The following is a 15,780-nucleotide window of genomic DNA, read 5'->3' as shown; positions in this document are numbered from 1 at the left end:
ATTTAAGCCTCTCTTTCTTCTGCCCCTGTGTCCATCCCCCAGGATGTGAGCCTTAGGTATGGTCAGAATGTCGAAACACCGGAAGATAATCATCGCCCTGCTCGTCTCCGTGGTCGTATTCCTATTCGCTCATTTAAAAACGAATGTAACTCGTTCGACTACTGACACGATGCGAGACATCGTCCGCACATCTCTGCCCCATGAGAAAAAGAGTGATATGAGCAAGACGTCGAAAGAGTAAGCCCGAGTTCTTAGATTAGAATGTATACTTTCTGTATAATTCAAATGTCATACAAAGGGAAAGTCAAAGGTCAAACTAAGGGAAAGTCAAAGGTCAAACTAAGGGAAAGTAAACGTTCAAATAAAAGGGGAAGTCGAAGGTCAAACAAAGGGGAATTCCACCCCGACATTTACTAGGATGTAATGAAAGTTGAAACATGAGGGAAACAGTTAAGTGAGAGTTTCAGATTTTTTCCGACTATTAACCGATTCCCATTAATTCGCACTTTCTGTCGGAAATTCAAGCAATTTCGTGTCCTAGCCGTTTTCAAAGCATAGTTCTATTATCAGTTAATAGCTTTACGGTTACAAATTTCCAAGGTTCTTGTTTTATTTAAGTTTGACTGATAAATAGAAGTAATCTGGTGGCTGCCTGTTCCCCGTATATCAATTTCCATTTTTAAATGTTGCAAGCAAGCAAAACGAGTGAGCAAATATAAACAGTCACTTTCATTATGTTTAACAAATGTTATTTCGCCATACACTACCCGAATACTGGTAGGCCTATTTTCAAGATTATAGCTGGGACTGCAGCCCACAGCCTCATACCTTGTACATTTATGTGTGGTATACATGAACTTAAATTCTTTATTCGATCATTCCATAACACAGCTTTCAACTGCAACAACCACGCGTCTCTGATATGGATACGAGGATCGGAGACCAAAAAGGCAGTCCCGAAATGGCGCCAAAACGTGTCTCAGAATCTGTAACGTCGCAAACTGGGACGACGTGCACGCCTGCCAGGGACGTGGTGTATATCAAAGTACACAAGACGGCCAGTTCTACGCTTCAGAATATCTTCTACCGTTTTGGGGACGAGAAGGATTTGACTTTTATGCTGCCAGCCAATGGTTTCTATGTCGAAGGAGTGGACAAATTCAAGCCTTCGGGAGTATTGAAACCGCCACCGGGAAAACAGTACAACATACTGGCAAACCATGCACGCTTCTTTTATGAAGGTACGTTTTATTTTACATGTTAATTTGATAATGATCATGATAATGATAATGATAATAATGATAATGATAATAATAATAATAATAATAATAATAATAATAATATAATAATAATAATAATGATGATAATGATAATAATAATAATAATAATAATAATGATGATGTGATGATGATGATGATGATGATGATGATGACGATGATAATAACAACAACAACAACAGGAACAACAACAACAATAATAATAATAATAATAATAATGGCTACATTTTGTATTGAGGACTTGGAGACATATCCGTCCCAAGGGATTCTCAAATTAAGTATCTATTACTCTGGCTTTAACCCAGCTGCCCTATGGCCCGCCTATGGCACTCAAAGCATTCAAGAAACAAATTCCTACCAGGTATGCCCATTCACATCACAGCCCCAAAACCATTTTGAAAAAACATCGGTGCTTTTTTTTTGTATATTGTCATTTACACTACGGGAGAAAAACAGTTAAAAACCGTCGGTGTTTGTTCATTCTGTTTTTTGGGTGAGTAGTGCGCATACACAGTAAAAACGCTGTTTAAAAAAGTGATGTTCACTTACAGTTGTACACTATCTTAAACAACAGTTGATCAAATTGTAAACAATGTTGCTCGAAACAGAAGTAATTTTGTTAAACATTCGTTGTTTAAAATTTAATGACTGCTATATTTACTATACGAGAGCTTTTAGACAGTGTTGTTTACATATGACGTCATGTGTCTCGTGCCAGTAAAGTGCGTGTTGGCTAAAGGCTTTATCGCACATTGTTATGTTTAGAAACAGGTTCCTTGAAACTAACATGCAATTGAAATTGACATGCCACTTAGAAATGCAGTGCAGCTGTTAAGGCACAGCTCATTGTTATTCATATTAGATGCATACACACAATGCAAGTGTATGCAAGGGTCTTCTGTTGATTACACAGATTGATACATATGTAAAAGCACATGGACATTGAGTCTGGATTAAACTACCAAAGCAACCACACGTGTTTCTGCAGGCTCCATTTTGTTTGTCTCTATACTTACATTTATTTAGCTTAATAGTTATTACTTTCCAACCCACAACACAACACACATCGATATCATGGCCGACCAAGCTACCGACACGCTTCTAAGTGACTGGGGATTCAATGGCTTAATTGAAATCACTTTTCTATTAACCAATTTGAAGTTTTTAACTTATAGCGTAAGTTCAGTTAAAATTTTCGGTACCTGTACGCAAATGTCAGAATATAGGTAGACTTAAAATCGTCGCGTCATGCAGTGCGGCACTGATCGCGCACTCGGTTATAACGTGTGCTAAATTCCTTGCCATAGAGATTGCATGCATGCCTATATATGCAGTTTATACGTGCGTGCATGCGCGCTCATGCAAAATGGGCACTGTTTTGGCGCTAATTCATGAATTGCAGAATTACCCTAGTCTTCATATACTTATATAGAGACCCAGAAGTAGTGGTGCACTTATTCAGAGTATCAAACCCAAATTATACCCCATTATACAACCCTTTTGTTGTAAACAACCCCCACTGAACAACAGCTCCTTTTTAAACAACTTTCTTTAAACAACCCAGTTGGTTTAAACAACCCCAACTGAACAACAGCTCCATTTTAAACAACTTTCTTTAAGCAACCCAGTTGGTGTAAACAACCCCCACTGAACAACAGCTACTTTTTAAACAACTTTCTTTAAACAACCCAGTTGGTGTAAACAACCCCCACTGAACAACAGCTCCTTTTTAAACAACTTTCTTTAAACAACCCAGTTGGTGTAAACAACCTCCACTGAACAACAGCTCCGTTTTAAACAACCGTCTTTAAACAACACCGGTTGTTTAAATTGTGATTTTAAACAAGTTGTTCAAAATGTTGATCAACTAAGTGTTTAAACTTTAAACAACTCGAGTTGCTTAACATTTTAAACAACTCTTAGATCAGGTCACCCGTTAATCAAGAGTTGTTTAAACTTTTAAACAACTTGTTCACAAAAATTTTAACTGTGTACAGTCATGAGCGACTTGGGCATTCCTCTCATGCTCTGCATGCTATCGCGCGGAAGCAAGGAGAGTTAAACGTGACAAAAACCCGAATTATTAACTAATTAAAATGTTTTGTGAGCAAGCATTAAAGAGAATGCTGAGTTCTTGGAAGAGGTGAACAATAATTTGTGAGCTTTATCATTGTTATTATGCAAGTTTGGAAGAACGTCAGATTAAAAATGTTCCCTGAAAAGCATGGCTCTTCAAATATCTTAATATTCTAAATATTGCATGTAACAGTATAATAATCGGGACGTATTTTTACGCCACATGCTCGTATGGTCCCATATACATATTTCTGTGTACAGTGCTTGTAACTTTACCAAGACTGGGCCAAAGTTCTTATCGTTTTGATGATTCCAGATCCTTGCAGTACTGCACACCAATATATATGCTAGATGATCAACCTTTTCTGATCGATTCCACACTGTTTCTTTGACAATGCAATCGCATGACCAGAACTCAACTTTCTCTTTAACACTGCAAAAACCGGTAAAATTTCTGCCAGCGTTTCAAAATCCCACACTCCATAGGTGGATTTTTCGATTAGTGCTTTTCGTCGTGTTTACAGGTACTTGCTTATGCCCGCGTCACACTGTCCCGAAGTTGACATAAGATAGACACACAATTCCAAATTCGGCTCTGATCGTAAACACATCGGGCCATATCGGGCCATTCGTGAGGGCATCTGAGGCAATCGTAATGCCCGCGTCACATTGTCCCGAAGTTGACATAGGATGGACACACGATGCAGGAAAATTGAACTTCGCACGAAGTTAGCCCCGAAGTTGGTCAACAGCCAACTAATAGCCGAAGCAAGTACGATGCCTACAGAAGGTCACACGATGGCACCCGATGGCACCCGAACCACACACGAAGGCAAGACGAAGATGTGAATTTGTAATAAGAAGTGTACCCGCAGGCCACACGAAGGCCACACGATTGCTACACGACGTCGTATTGAGAGTACGATTCGTTCAAGCATTATTTTTTGCAGTTGGGAATGATGGTCTGAATATTCATATGCGAGCGAGGAAAAATGTTAAGATTTGTAAGGTCGCAGTGCAAAAAATTGCCTCTTATAAAGAGAATTAAATCCAATACTGATGGGGTTATATTCACATTCTCATAACGGAAGACTGAAAAGACCTTTGATAAGTAACATAATTATATCATCTATAAAATCAATGCGAGTGAGTGTAGCGAGCTAGTTTGGGAGAAATCGCCCTAATATTCACTTTAAATAAGGGGCACGTTTAAAATTTGTCGACGGAATTGGGGCATCCATCAGATTTTGATATTGAAAATGAGAATTAATGAAAAGGGGATAGGTCCATTATTAGAAAGGAAAAGGGTCACGTATTATTGTTAAAAAGGAAATTATCAGAGGTGTAAAGGGGTGTTTATCGCCCCTGAAAAGAGGCACTGACTAAATATGAAAAGGGGTACTTATGAGAATGAAATGGGACACTTTTAATAGGTGAAAGGGGGACATTTATGAGAAGGGGAAGGAGCTCTTGTGTATAATGGGGGTACTTATCAAACGGAAAAGGGGCACACGCGAAAATAAAAGGTGCGCTTATGGGAGTTAAAGTGGGTAGTTATTAAAAGGGGAAGAGGCACTTAATTCCTACAAAGGAAAAAAGACACTGGTCAAAGTAAAAGGGGCACTTCTCAAATTTGAATAGGGTAATTATTAGAGGTGAAGGGGGGCACTTGTCAAAAGAGAAATGGGCACTTGTTAAGGTAAAATGGGCCATTTTCCTATGTAAAATTGACACTTCTTACGAAGTTATAGGGCACTTTGGGGATACTTGAAAAAGTCTCTGGCTATGAGGCTGGCTTTTTATATTCATTTTTTCATTCATTCAAAATGGTTAATTTCAGATAAAACTTTCATCGCGGCGTTTAGCCGAATTACACAGGTTTACAAACAAATTAAAAACACATAATGTAAATCATTGCATGACATGATATATTGAATCTGAAAAACAAATCAGTATAAATACGAGAAATACAGCTTATTGCAACATAATTATGTCCACGTTATCATGACACATGGGAAACGCTTGAGCTACTTAAATTCGGTTGTCTTCGCTGACACCGTGGTCCCATCTGGATGTCACCGTACTATAATACGATGGCTACACGATGACTACACGATGGCATTGCGAGGGTTTCACGTAGTCGTGTTGCTTTCCGAGGACAATCGGGCAGGTTCTTGTTTCCTTCGTATTGTCTTCGTGGGGTGATAATGCCCGATGGCACCGATGATTGGGGGGGGGGGGGTGAGGTCCAGGCGCGTACGCGGGGGGGGGGGTTGGGTAATTTTATGTATGTAAACCCCCCCCCTAAAAAAACCTAAAACCCCTCCCCCCCTTTTGATTTTTTTGATTTTTTTTTTTTTAATAAAAAAAAAAAATAATTATGCCCACGGCCGACCTAAAAAAGGTGACCTTACCCCCCCCCCTCAACTGAGCAAAATGTCAAATTTCCAAATTTCGGGACCAAAAAATAAAAAAGTGACCTCTTGCCCCCCCCCCCCCCCCCCCCCCCCCCCCCCCCCCCCCCCCCCCCCCCCCGCTTATTCAGTGGTCGGCTGAGTCGTTGCGATTTTTTGGGGACAAAAAAAAAAAAAAAAGTGACCTCTTACCCCCCCCCCCCCCCCCCCTCCCCCCCCCCCCGCTTATTCAGCGGCTGGCTGAGTCGTTGCGAAATTTTCGGACCGATTTATAAATGTTAAACCCCCCCCCCCCCCCCCCTTGAAAAAGTCCTGCGTACGCGCCTGGTGAGGTCTATTTATCACCGAGACCGGCCAAGCGCGTAGCCAGGATTTTATTTTAGGGGGGGGGCGGTAGTGAGCTCCCTAGGGGGGTGGGTGCAGGGAGGGGGAGTTCCCCCCCCTCCCGCGCGAAGCGCGAAAGCTTTGATGTTTCATTAGATTACTAGAGAAAGAAGGCGATTCATTGTACCGTTCTCGACTCTTAATCCTTGTCTAAATTCAGTTTCTATTGACGTTTCATTAAATTATTAGAAGACGATTCTTAATCCTTGTTTGAATCAAATTCCCCTTCCTCCGCGCGTAGCGCTAAAGCTCTGAAGGTTCATTAAATTATTAAAGAAATAAAGAAGACGATTCGTGGTACCATTCTCGACTCTTAATCATTGTCTGAATTCAGTTCGCCCCCCCCCCCTCCCGCGCGAAGCGAGGAAGCTTTGGCGTTTCATTAAATTATTAGAGAAAGAAGACGATTCGTTGTACCGTTCTCGACTCTTAATACTTATCTGAATTCAGTTCCCCCCGCCCCTCCCGCGCAAAGCGCGGAAGCCTTGACGTTTCATCAAATTATTAGAGAAACAAGTCAATTCCTTTTACCGTTCTCGACTCTTAATCCTTTTTCTTCCTACGTCCTCTTCCTTTCTTATTTCTCTCTCTCTCTTTATTTTTTGGCCGGCGTTTTTTTTTTTTTTTTTTTTTTTTTGGGGGGGGGGGGGGCGACCGCCCCCACCGACACGAGACCGACACGAGACCGAACAAGAAAATTACCCTGAATGGTCGAGATTTCTTCGATTTTGAGTCGTTGTAATGACGGTTTGGCAGCGTGACTGACAAAATGCATGACTGAGGTATTAGTTTACGTTATTCCTCAGTCAAAAAGTCGTAAAAATTCAAGTAAAACGTACACTAGCTATTTAACGAACAGCGATCGACTTGTATTGCTGTATACTCCGAATGGCCACTCCACCCCTGGCTCGTAACATGTTGGAACTAATTTCAAAGATACATTCATCAGGATATCATTTAACCATGAACCTACACAAAACCATCATTATAGTATACAAGTTCACCAACATGCCATTGGCATGATTGCAACGAGTGTTAATTTTAATAGATTAGATATTTGGTTTTATTCAAGTACTGATTAAAAAGTCCGAAGACTAAACAAGTCAGTTAACAATATAAAATGCATAACAAAAAATATAACAAGGTAAAAAAACACATGGATGAAATAAATCATTAATAAGTAAAAAAAAATATAATAAGTATATAAGTACATAATAATAAGTAAATAAATAAGTATATACAATTACCATAAATAATTATATATAATACGATCATTGCTACAGTGAAAGGACTTGGAATTCAAATTAGAAACAAATTAAAACAGCTTTGGGAGATCATACAATTACCATAAATAATTATAGATGCGTTTCCATTGGATGTCGGTGAACTTGTTCTTTTTGGCGATTTCGTGAAACCCTATACCCAGTATACAACCTTCATGATTTTTTCCTCTGGTAATGGCCCTTTCTCTTTATCTTCCTCTCCCCTTGTTCATTGCTTCTGCAGATTTCAAGAAAATAATGCCGGCCGACACCAAGTTCGTCACATTAATTCGTGAAGCAGCTAGCCATTTCTCCAGTGTGTACTCTTACCGTGTATTGAAACGTCTATACAAGGTCGAGCTGGAGGGGTTTTCGTTGAACCCCAAGTTTTATTTCGAGAAGTACGACCTCAACAGGAAGGGGCGAGTTTATGGTGGTAGAGACCCAGAACTTTACGACCTTGGCTTCGATAAGAAAGATATGAACAGCTCCACCAAGGTAGACAATTATATTAAATTTCTTGACAAGAAGATGGACCTAGTCCTGCTGACGGAATATTTTTTCGAGTCTGTGATTCTGCTGAAGGATCTTATGTGTTGGGATTTACAGACGATCGTACATCTCAACAGTAAAATCCGAGTACCTCTTGGGAAAGAGAAAGGCGCGAATACTTTGCAAACAAATTCGACAAAAGCAGACGCGTTGACGAACCGTCTGAACAAGTGGAACGATGGGGATTTCAAAATGTATGACCATTTCAACCGCACCTTATGGAAGAAGATAGAAGCCTATGGACGTGACCGCATGGAATCAGAGATCGCAGAGTTAAAAGATCTTACTCAGAGATATGAAGATGAGTGTATGAGCGGGATTAAGGTACGGGATATATCTTACTGGTCGGGTCCGATCGGGCTAAAAGAGTATGTGATAAGAAAGGGGAAGGAGCAGAATATGACGTGTAAAAGACTTGGCATGAGTGAGCCGGAATTTGTCGATTATCTCCAAAAGAAGCACAAGACTCGATTGCAAGGATAAATAGTATCATTGGCTTGCATTTCGTTTAATCTTCTTAGAGTAAACTGAAAATCGCTGGAGGGAAATTAAAGAGGTTGATGTTGCCACTTTTGTTGGGGTTCACATTGATAGACATTTGTCTTGGAATAGTCATATTCGTTTTGTAAATCAGGGTATTAGAAAGAAAGTTGGAGTGCTATTTAGATTGCGACATTTTGTTCCTAGCCGTACTCTGATATTATTATATAAAGCATTTATACAACAACACATTTCTTACGGAATAGAGGTGTGGGGGAGCACTTATAAGACTATAGCCTAAGAAGTATATTATATTCACAGAAAATCGCAGTTCGTGCCATAACATTTAGTGAATGGAGAACTCCTTCAGATCCATTATTTAAAAGATTGCGAATCCTAAATGTGCACAATTGACATCATTTATCCACTTCTACTTTCATGTTTGATCTAGTCAATGACAATTTGCCGCATATTTTGATAGAGTACTGTGACATTATAGAACAAGGGGTCAATTTCAACCAATGTCCGCGGACAAAATATTCCTCGAAATAAAGAAAATAGGGGTGCACAGGTGTCCTCGAAATTGATAAATAGGGGTCAGGAAAAGGGAAAAGAGAAAACCGGGAAGAAAAATTCTCGGAGCCGAGTCTTGTCCTTGAAATATGGTAAAATAGAGGTAAATTTGCGAAAGTGTCCTTACAATCCTATAAATAGGGGTATTCCAAAGTACGATTTTGTCCTTGTTTTGACGTAAAAAAGGGGGCTAAAATTCACAAAATGTCCTTGAAATTGACCGCAAAAGGAGGTTATTTGCATTTGTGGTAACGGTTATACGTGTCACCCTATGAGGGGGAGTGACCCCACCGGGATTACACAAGACAAAAAGAAGGTGGACAATAATTACGTCTTCCAAAATTAAGAACGACACAAGGTCAATTTTCATTGTCTTTTGTGGGCAGTAAATTTTGGAATAGATTACCTGTTGATGTCAGATTGACAAGGTCTAGAAATAGGTTTCGGAATTCTGTTACAAGTCATTTGTTGAACAAGTCATGAATGAAATATCAAGTTAAATAATCTCATATCATATTCTACATTATTAGTTTGTATATTGTAATACATTGTTGAGTACTGATTCTTCTATTTTAAAGTATCGATTGTAATAGTAAAATCATTATTTTTTGTTTTGTTACGTTTTCTAAACTGATTTGTACCAAAATACTTTGTTTAGCTGTTTAAGGGGTGAGGCTCGACGAGCACACGTGCTATTATCTGGCCCTTTTACCAACCAATATTTTCTCTTCTTGTGTATGTAAATTATTGTATGAAAAATTGTATTGCTGTTGGTAAATAAATAAAATAAAACAAAATTGAGTGGATTCTTGTACAGCGCTCATTTCTGGCACATTTGCCACTCATGGCGTTACGTCACATAGTAGTATTCCTGCTGCCATTATACAGCGCTCAAGCATTTAAAGCCCCTCTGTACTAGTTTGACATGGAGGGATTAGACCTCGCTGCGAGGTCACAGACATGCGGTTATCTCATCAAATCAGCTCTCAATTAACATACGAAAAATAGTATCATGGGGATCAATTGGTACCGCTTAGGCATTGTTGGCTGTATAGAGGGCGCAAGTAGCTATAATTAGTGCAGTGGGGATTTAAACGAATTCATTCTAGGTATACCCATTTACCACACCTGGGTCGAGTGTTACAAAATGTAGATTAATGTCTTGCCAAAGGACGTGGGTGTTGCGATAGGGATGTGACACAACCGGCAGTACCTTGGTCTTCACTATCCGGAGACTTATCCACTAGACCACAACACCATTTAACTATAATAGTGTCTACATGACTGTCAAGTATTTACTGGCCATAATCAGATGTTTTGGATGTCGACCTATTTCATGATCCAGAACCAACCCATTTAATTATTAATGAGCAGCATTTCTACTTTAAAAATAAATATTTGTCTTGTAGGGAAGAAGTGATTAAATCTAATAAAAGATATAAAAAGAATATTTGTGGTATTATTGAGTTTACTTGACTCGAGTTTTGTGTAAAGATTGTTATGCACAGTCATGTACATTGCGTACAATCAAAATTATGTCTTTTGCATAACAATTTATAATCATGTACTTGTTCATTACTGAAATAGTTTGTTACAGTAGTAGATATACGATTTAAGTTAACATTATGTATGGAAACGTAAATTTCATACTGTTTAAAAAATATATATACTTGACTCTTGTTCAAATTCAAATTTCAATAAACACGCTAAGCTTTGTTGATCGAGTGTTAATGTCTTTTTTTCATGATCGTGTTAAAGGGGGGGGGGGGGTGGAGGGGGCGGGCGATTTACCATTTAACAACCAGACAAAAAGCACAGAAGAAAAAAAATCCGCCTTGTTGTGTGTGACAAACTGAAACCAAGCCACTGTGTACAGATGGCCCTGAGTTCTCCATTTTTAAGTTTCGTTCAGATATCTCTCCCCCTAAAAAAAACCCCGCCGTGGTAATTATTTGTTTTTTAGGTTTAAAAAGAATGACAACTGACGGTGCAACCAAAAAGAGGGGCGTATTCACTGAACTCTGTGAATTGAATGAATTGAATGTATCAAATGAGATGCATTGCATATGCAATTTGCAGAAGCAAAGTCACACACACACATACACACGCACAAATGTTCTTTGTTATTTGAAATTTGATATTTGATATGTGTGACACGATTAATTTTGTTAGGGATGTTGATTGGATCTGCAAAGACCAAATTAATACCAAAATCCCAACCGTTTTATTCAAGCATCACATAAGCAACTTTGGCGCAAGTCGATTTTTGCACTCTAGCAAATAATGCCTTCTGTTCACCCAAGCGTGAACACATTCCACACAAAAATGATACTAAATGATTTGGGATAAAACACTCTTTCATGAGATGAATAATAATTCACTGTACGTAGATGATTCTTAAAATAATTAGCATTTTTCTAGGTGTCAACTTTTTTTGACTCACACTGTCGTTACTTTGTATACATATTAAAATTCGGTTTTGTAGCTTTGTAAAACAAAAACAAACTAAACTAAATACTCTTCTTGCTCTCTCGCTTTCTATCTATCTTTCTCTCCGTCGGGCTCTATGTAATCTCCCTCTCTCATACTCTCTCTCTCTCTCTCTCCCTCTCTCTCTCTCCCTCTCTCTATCTCTTCTATGCCCATGGTGTCCCCTACCGAGTGTAGACTTCGCTGAACATGTATTTTGAAAAAATGTAATTATTTACTTTCATCAGAGGGCGCCCTTGTATTAAAGTCGCTTCTGCCTTTGTCGGGGGGGGGGGGGGGGGGGTCCATACATTGGAATAATTAGTTTTTGTGAGCTGGTCGAGAAATCGGTAAGTTCGTGGACCTCTCTCCTGCAAGACTGTAGTGATCAACGTCACTTCTTATGAGTCCTCGCATGTAAAGGTTGTATGGTTGATCCAAATCATCAGCATTTCCAGATCAGTTCGCTATCAATTGCGCAATATTGGCTTCATACGGAAATATCTGACCCGTTCGGCAACAGAGAAACTTATTATTTCTTCACGTCTGGCTTTCGGCAACAGTACGTGCACCCAATTCACAAATTGCACAGTTACAAAAACTACAAAACGCAGCTGCACGCATCACTTATTTGTCAATCGAACGTTGTCACATGACACCTATCTTACAAAATCCGTAAAGGAACGTATAATTTTAAAATCCCTTCTTTAGGTCATCACATTATGAACAGAACAGCTCCAGAATACAAGCAGTCTACTCTTTTAATAGTTCACCACTACCAACCCACACGTACCCTCCAATCATACAACTCTGGTCCTCTACAACATACCGCTTTCAAAGAAATCTTGGGGGGGGGGGGGGGGAGCTTTTGCTCATGCCGGACCAAGGGGACCAGCCTCTTTAAGCTGTTACTTGTGATATTTAGAATATGAAGGCTTTTAAACTCTGAGAGCCATGCTTTTCGGGGATCTTTTTTCTCTCTAATAGCGTTCGGTTTTAAAACGTTCAGGAGGTGCAAACATGTGGTTGAAATAAATGCATACTCTACGATTTATTGTCTGTCAAAAAATGACACTCCTGGCGCAGTTGTGTGGAAGTTGTATAATTGTGGGCAAGTAATTCAAGAATGAAAGTAAAATACATATTAGTTACAGTTTAACATACTTCAGGACATAATTTGCAATAATACAATAATACAATACAATACAAAGCATATTACAGTAATACAAGTTATATAAGGGTAGTATAATGTAAGACACAATTAAACTTCGTTTTATTGTATTTGTTTTTGTTTTTTTCCTTTTTTCTTTCTTTATTGTATTTTATTGAACCCGCAAACAATTATTTGTCAAATTACTGCCGTCTTAATTTTAAACATTTTCTGTTCCTGTCATTCTTTCAAGTCTCCCAGGAACCTATTCTTCACAAGCTCTGTTTTTCTATAGGTTCCTGCACATTTCACAGTTTGTACTTTTCTTGTCTGGGTTTCCTTTAAATGATATTAGTTGTCAAACAAATGTGATGACATGTTACTTTCTGATTACTTTGTCAATTACTATACTCATTTTTTTTTTCAAATTATGAAACAATATGTCTTGTATGTATATTTTGTTATCTGTATTTTATCCAGGCGCGGATCCACGGGCAGATTCTACCGGCCCGGCCGCTATTTTTTTTCCCAAACTGATATGTTACGTCATTAGCAATGACGTAATCGTTAGGGTGAGTGATAGGGTTATAGAAATCATGCATAACCACTTTTCACCAACCCATCGTTGGCTCAATCGGTAAGGTCAGCGTAATACAATCTCAGAGTTGTGGGTTCCAGTCTCAGTTTATTCAGTTTTTTTTCCTTTATAAATAGTGAGGCAAAGCAATAAAAAATCAAAGTCTAATTGTTTGTGACCTCTTTCCAAGCTGCTAATGACGTAGACATTATCAGCCATTGAGAAGAACGGAAATATAAGAAATTGCAAACCTGTTTGAGTATAAAAATTTCGTGGCCCGGCCCCCCTACCCCCCCCCAAACCGGTACAAAAATGGGATAGTAACGTAAATTTTTACCTCTTTAACAACAAAAAACAAAAGCGGCCCCCTGAACCCCCCCCCGACCCCCTGACCCCCCTAAAAAAAAATCGCCCCGCTGATTCGCCGTTCGCCGGCTGGCTGAATCGCCGCTGAATATTTTCTCAAGATTTGGCCCCTCCCCCCCTCTTGCCGCCGGCTTGATCCGCCCCTGGTCACAGATGGGTCGTTACTGTTACACTAAATGACAGATGGAAAAGATGTGTAAATCATTGAAATTATAACCAGTATACGATGCGAAAATGATTCTCCTCCAACTTTCGCATATCAACCTGGGAATTTTTGTTGCGTCCTACGGGACGCAATTATACTCACTGCTTTTGCAAAATTCGTGCGTGAGATTTGGTTATTTGGTGAGTCCTGGACGCAATAACGCAACATTCAGCGACACTTGCTTATATATTGCTCTAAAAAACAAATCTGCCACAAACTTTAAAAATATGTGAGAGGAAGAAATGATACGGTACTCGCTTGTATTATATATCAAACAGAAATTTTATTTTCACCTATAAAATGTACTTATGAAAATAAATGGTCAACAATAAATTTTTTAGTCTTTAGCAAGTGTCTCATTTGAATTAAATATTGCTTCAGACCTAGTCCAGAATCTGGGCTATTCAATTTTGATCTCCACCACACCAACGCTAACCTCTCCCTACTTACTTGCTACCAGCCGATGATGGCGTGATCATTAAATTAAGACGCCCGGCGACGCTGGGCTGGGTTTGTTGATAACGCCATCTTCGACGGCTTGAATCAAGTGTAGGGAAATTATAAAGGACCGTGCAGATTCTGGACTACTTCAGACCATGATTTACGTCATTCAACAAAAATATGGTGACCTGCCAGTGACACAAATGCGGCATCAAAATATTTGCGCTTCTCTGACCGTAATTAAATGCCTAAAACTCCTTAGCTTCCGGCGACTCCGCCCCTGAACCCCCACACCAATTTACGCTTCGCTCGCTACCCTCTACCTGATCGTAAATACTTTAGCCCCCCCCTACTTTGATGAACGTTCCGCGTGGCCTGCGTATAAACTACAAGGTCATTAGGGACTTTTAGATTTGCGTTGACTGATACGTGTGACGTCCATTCAAGACGGTGCATAAAAGGACGTCGATCGTAGCAATCTACGTTGTCGTTGTGCAAATCTAAAAGTCCCTATTAAAAGGGATTAAGCGACAAAGAATGGTTGTGATTCAAATTGTGCAAATATTTGTGTGAATAACCTGAATCTTCTATGTAAAAACAACTTTTACACATCTCAGCCATGCTAAACTGAGTTGAGACGTTCCATTCAATTTAAAATACTCATTAAAGAATACACTTCTCCTAATCTGAAAGTGATTTTACAGCACTGTGGCAGAATTGCATGGCTGAGATTTGTAAAAGTCGTTTTTACAAAGAAGATTCTGGTGAAAAGCATTGATTATTCAAAAAAATCTTTGCATCAATTTGAATCACAATGATTATTTATCGCAACTCGCAAGATCCTTTTATTAAATAACCTTGTTTTATTTTTCGTTTGCAGGGGGAGAAAAAGCTATGTCACGTTAAAAAAATCATAAAGATCAGGTGTATTATGCGTATACAGTGTGAGTAAAAAAAAGTTTACACCTAGATAATTGCTAATTATTTTAAAAATCATCTATGAAAAGTAAGCTATTATACATCTTATGAAAGAGTGGTTTGTCCCAAATCGTTTGGTATCATTTTTGTGTGGCATGTGTTCACGCTTGGATGAACAGGAGGCATTGTGTAAAAATCGACTTGCGCCAAAAAGTTGCTTATGTGAATTTTGAATAAAACAATTGGGATTTGGGTATTAATTCGGTCTTTGCAGATCCAAATAACATCCCTAAGAGAATTAATCATGCCACACATATCAAATATCGAGGAAATATCAACGAACTTAAAGTGGGAGCAGCTTAAGATTAATTAAGATTTGTTTTCTTCTCCACCGTGAGCCTGTTAAAAGTCTATTTTGCGGCCTGTAACTGTATAACTTACTTATTTAGTATATGAGTTGAGAATGTTAGCAGACATCCACTGAGTGAGTAGTGTATGTGTGTGTGTGTGTGTGGGGGGGGGGGGGGTGGGTGGGTGAGTGAGTATGTGTGTGGGTGGGTGGGGTGTTTGTGTGAGGAAGGGGGCAGGGAGGTGCAGGCATTGTTCCAGTTAAAATTACCTCCAGATTTGTTTAAC

At 39.1% G+C, this 15,780-nt stretch overlaps 1 protein-coding gene across 1 annotated transcript; it reads left to right on the top strand.

Moving 5' to 3' along the window:
• The first annotated feature begins 897 nt into the window (after positions 1–897).
• LOC105446322 (galactosylceramide sulfotransferase-like) lies at positions 898–9,065 on the top strand. Its single transcript, XM_030979041.1, has 2 exons — positions 898–1,241; positions 7,658–9,065. The coding sequence occupies exons 1-2, from the start codon at positions 923–925 to the stop codon at positions 8,446–8,448; spliced, it is 1,110 nt and encodes a 369-aa protein (XP_030834901.1). The 5' UTR covers positions 898–922; the 3' UTR covers positions 8,449–9,065.
• Positions 9,066–15,780: the final 6,715 nt, after the last annotated feature.

Source organism: Strongylocentrotus purpuratus, unplaced genomic scaffold (genome assembly GCF_000002235.5).
Source record: "Strongylocentrotus purpuratus isolate Spur 01 unplaced genomic scaffold, Spur_5.0 spur5_scaffold_10, whole genome shotgun sequence".
Taxonomy (NCBI): domain Eukaryota; kingdom Metazoa; phylum Echinodermata; class Echinoidea; order Camarodonta; family Strongylocentrotidae; genus Strongylocentrotus; species Strongylocentrotus purpuratus.
Note: the sequence above shows the minus strand (reverse complement) of the source record. Positions and strands in the feature narration are given on the sequence as shown.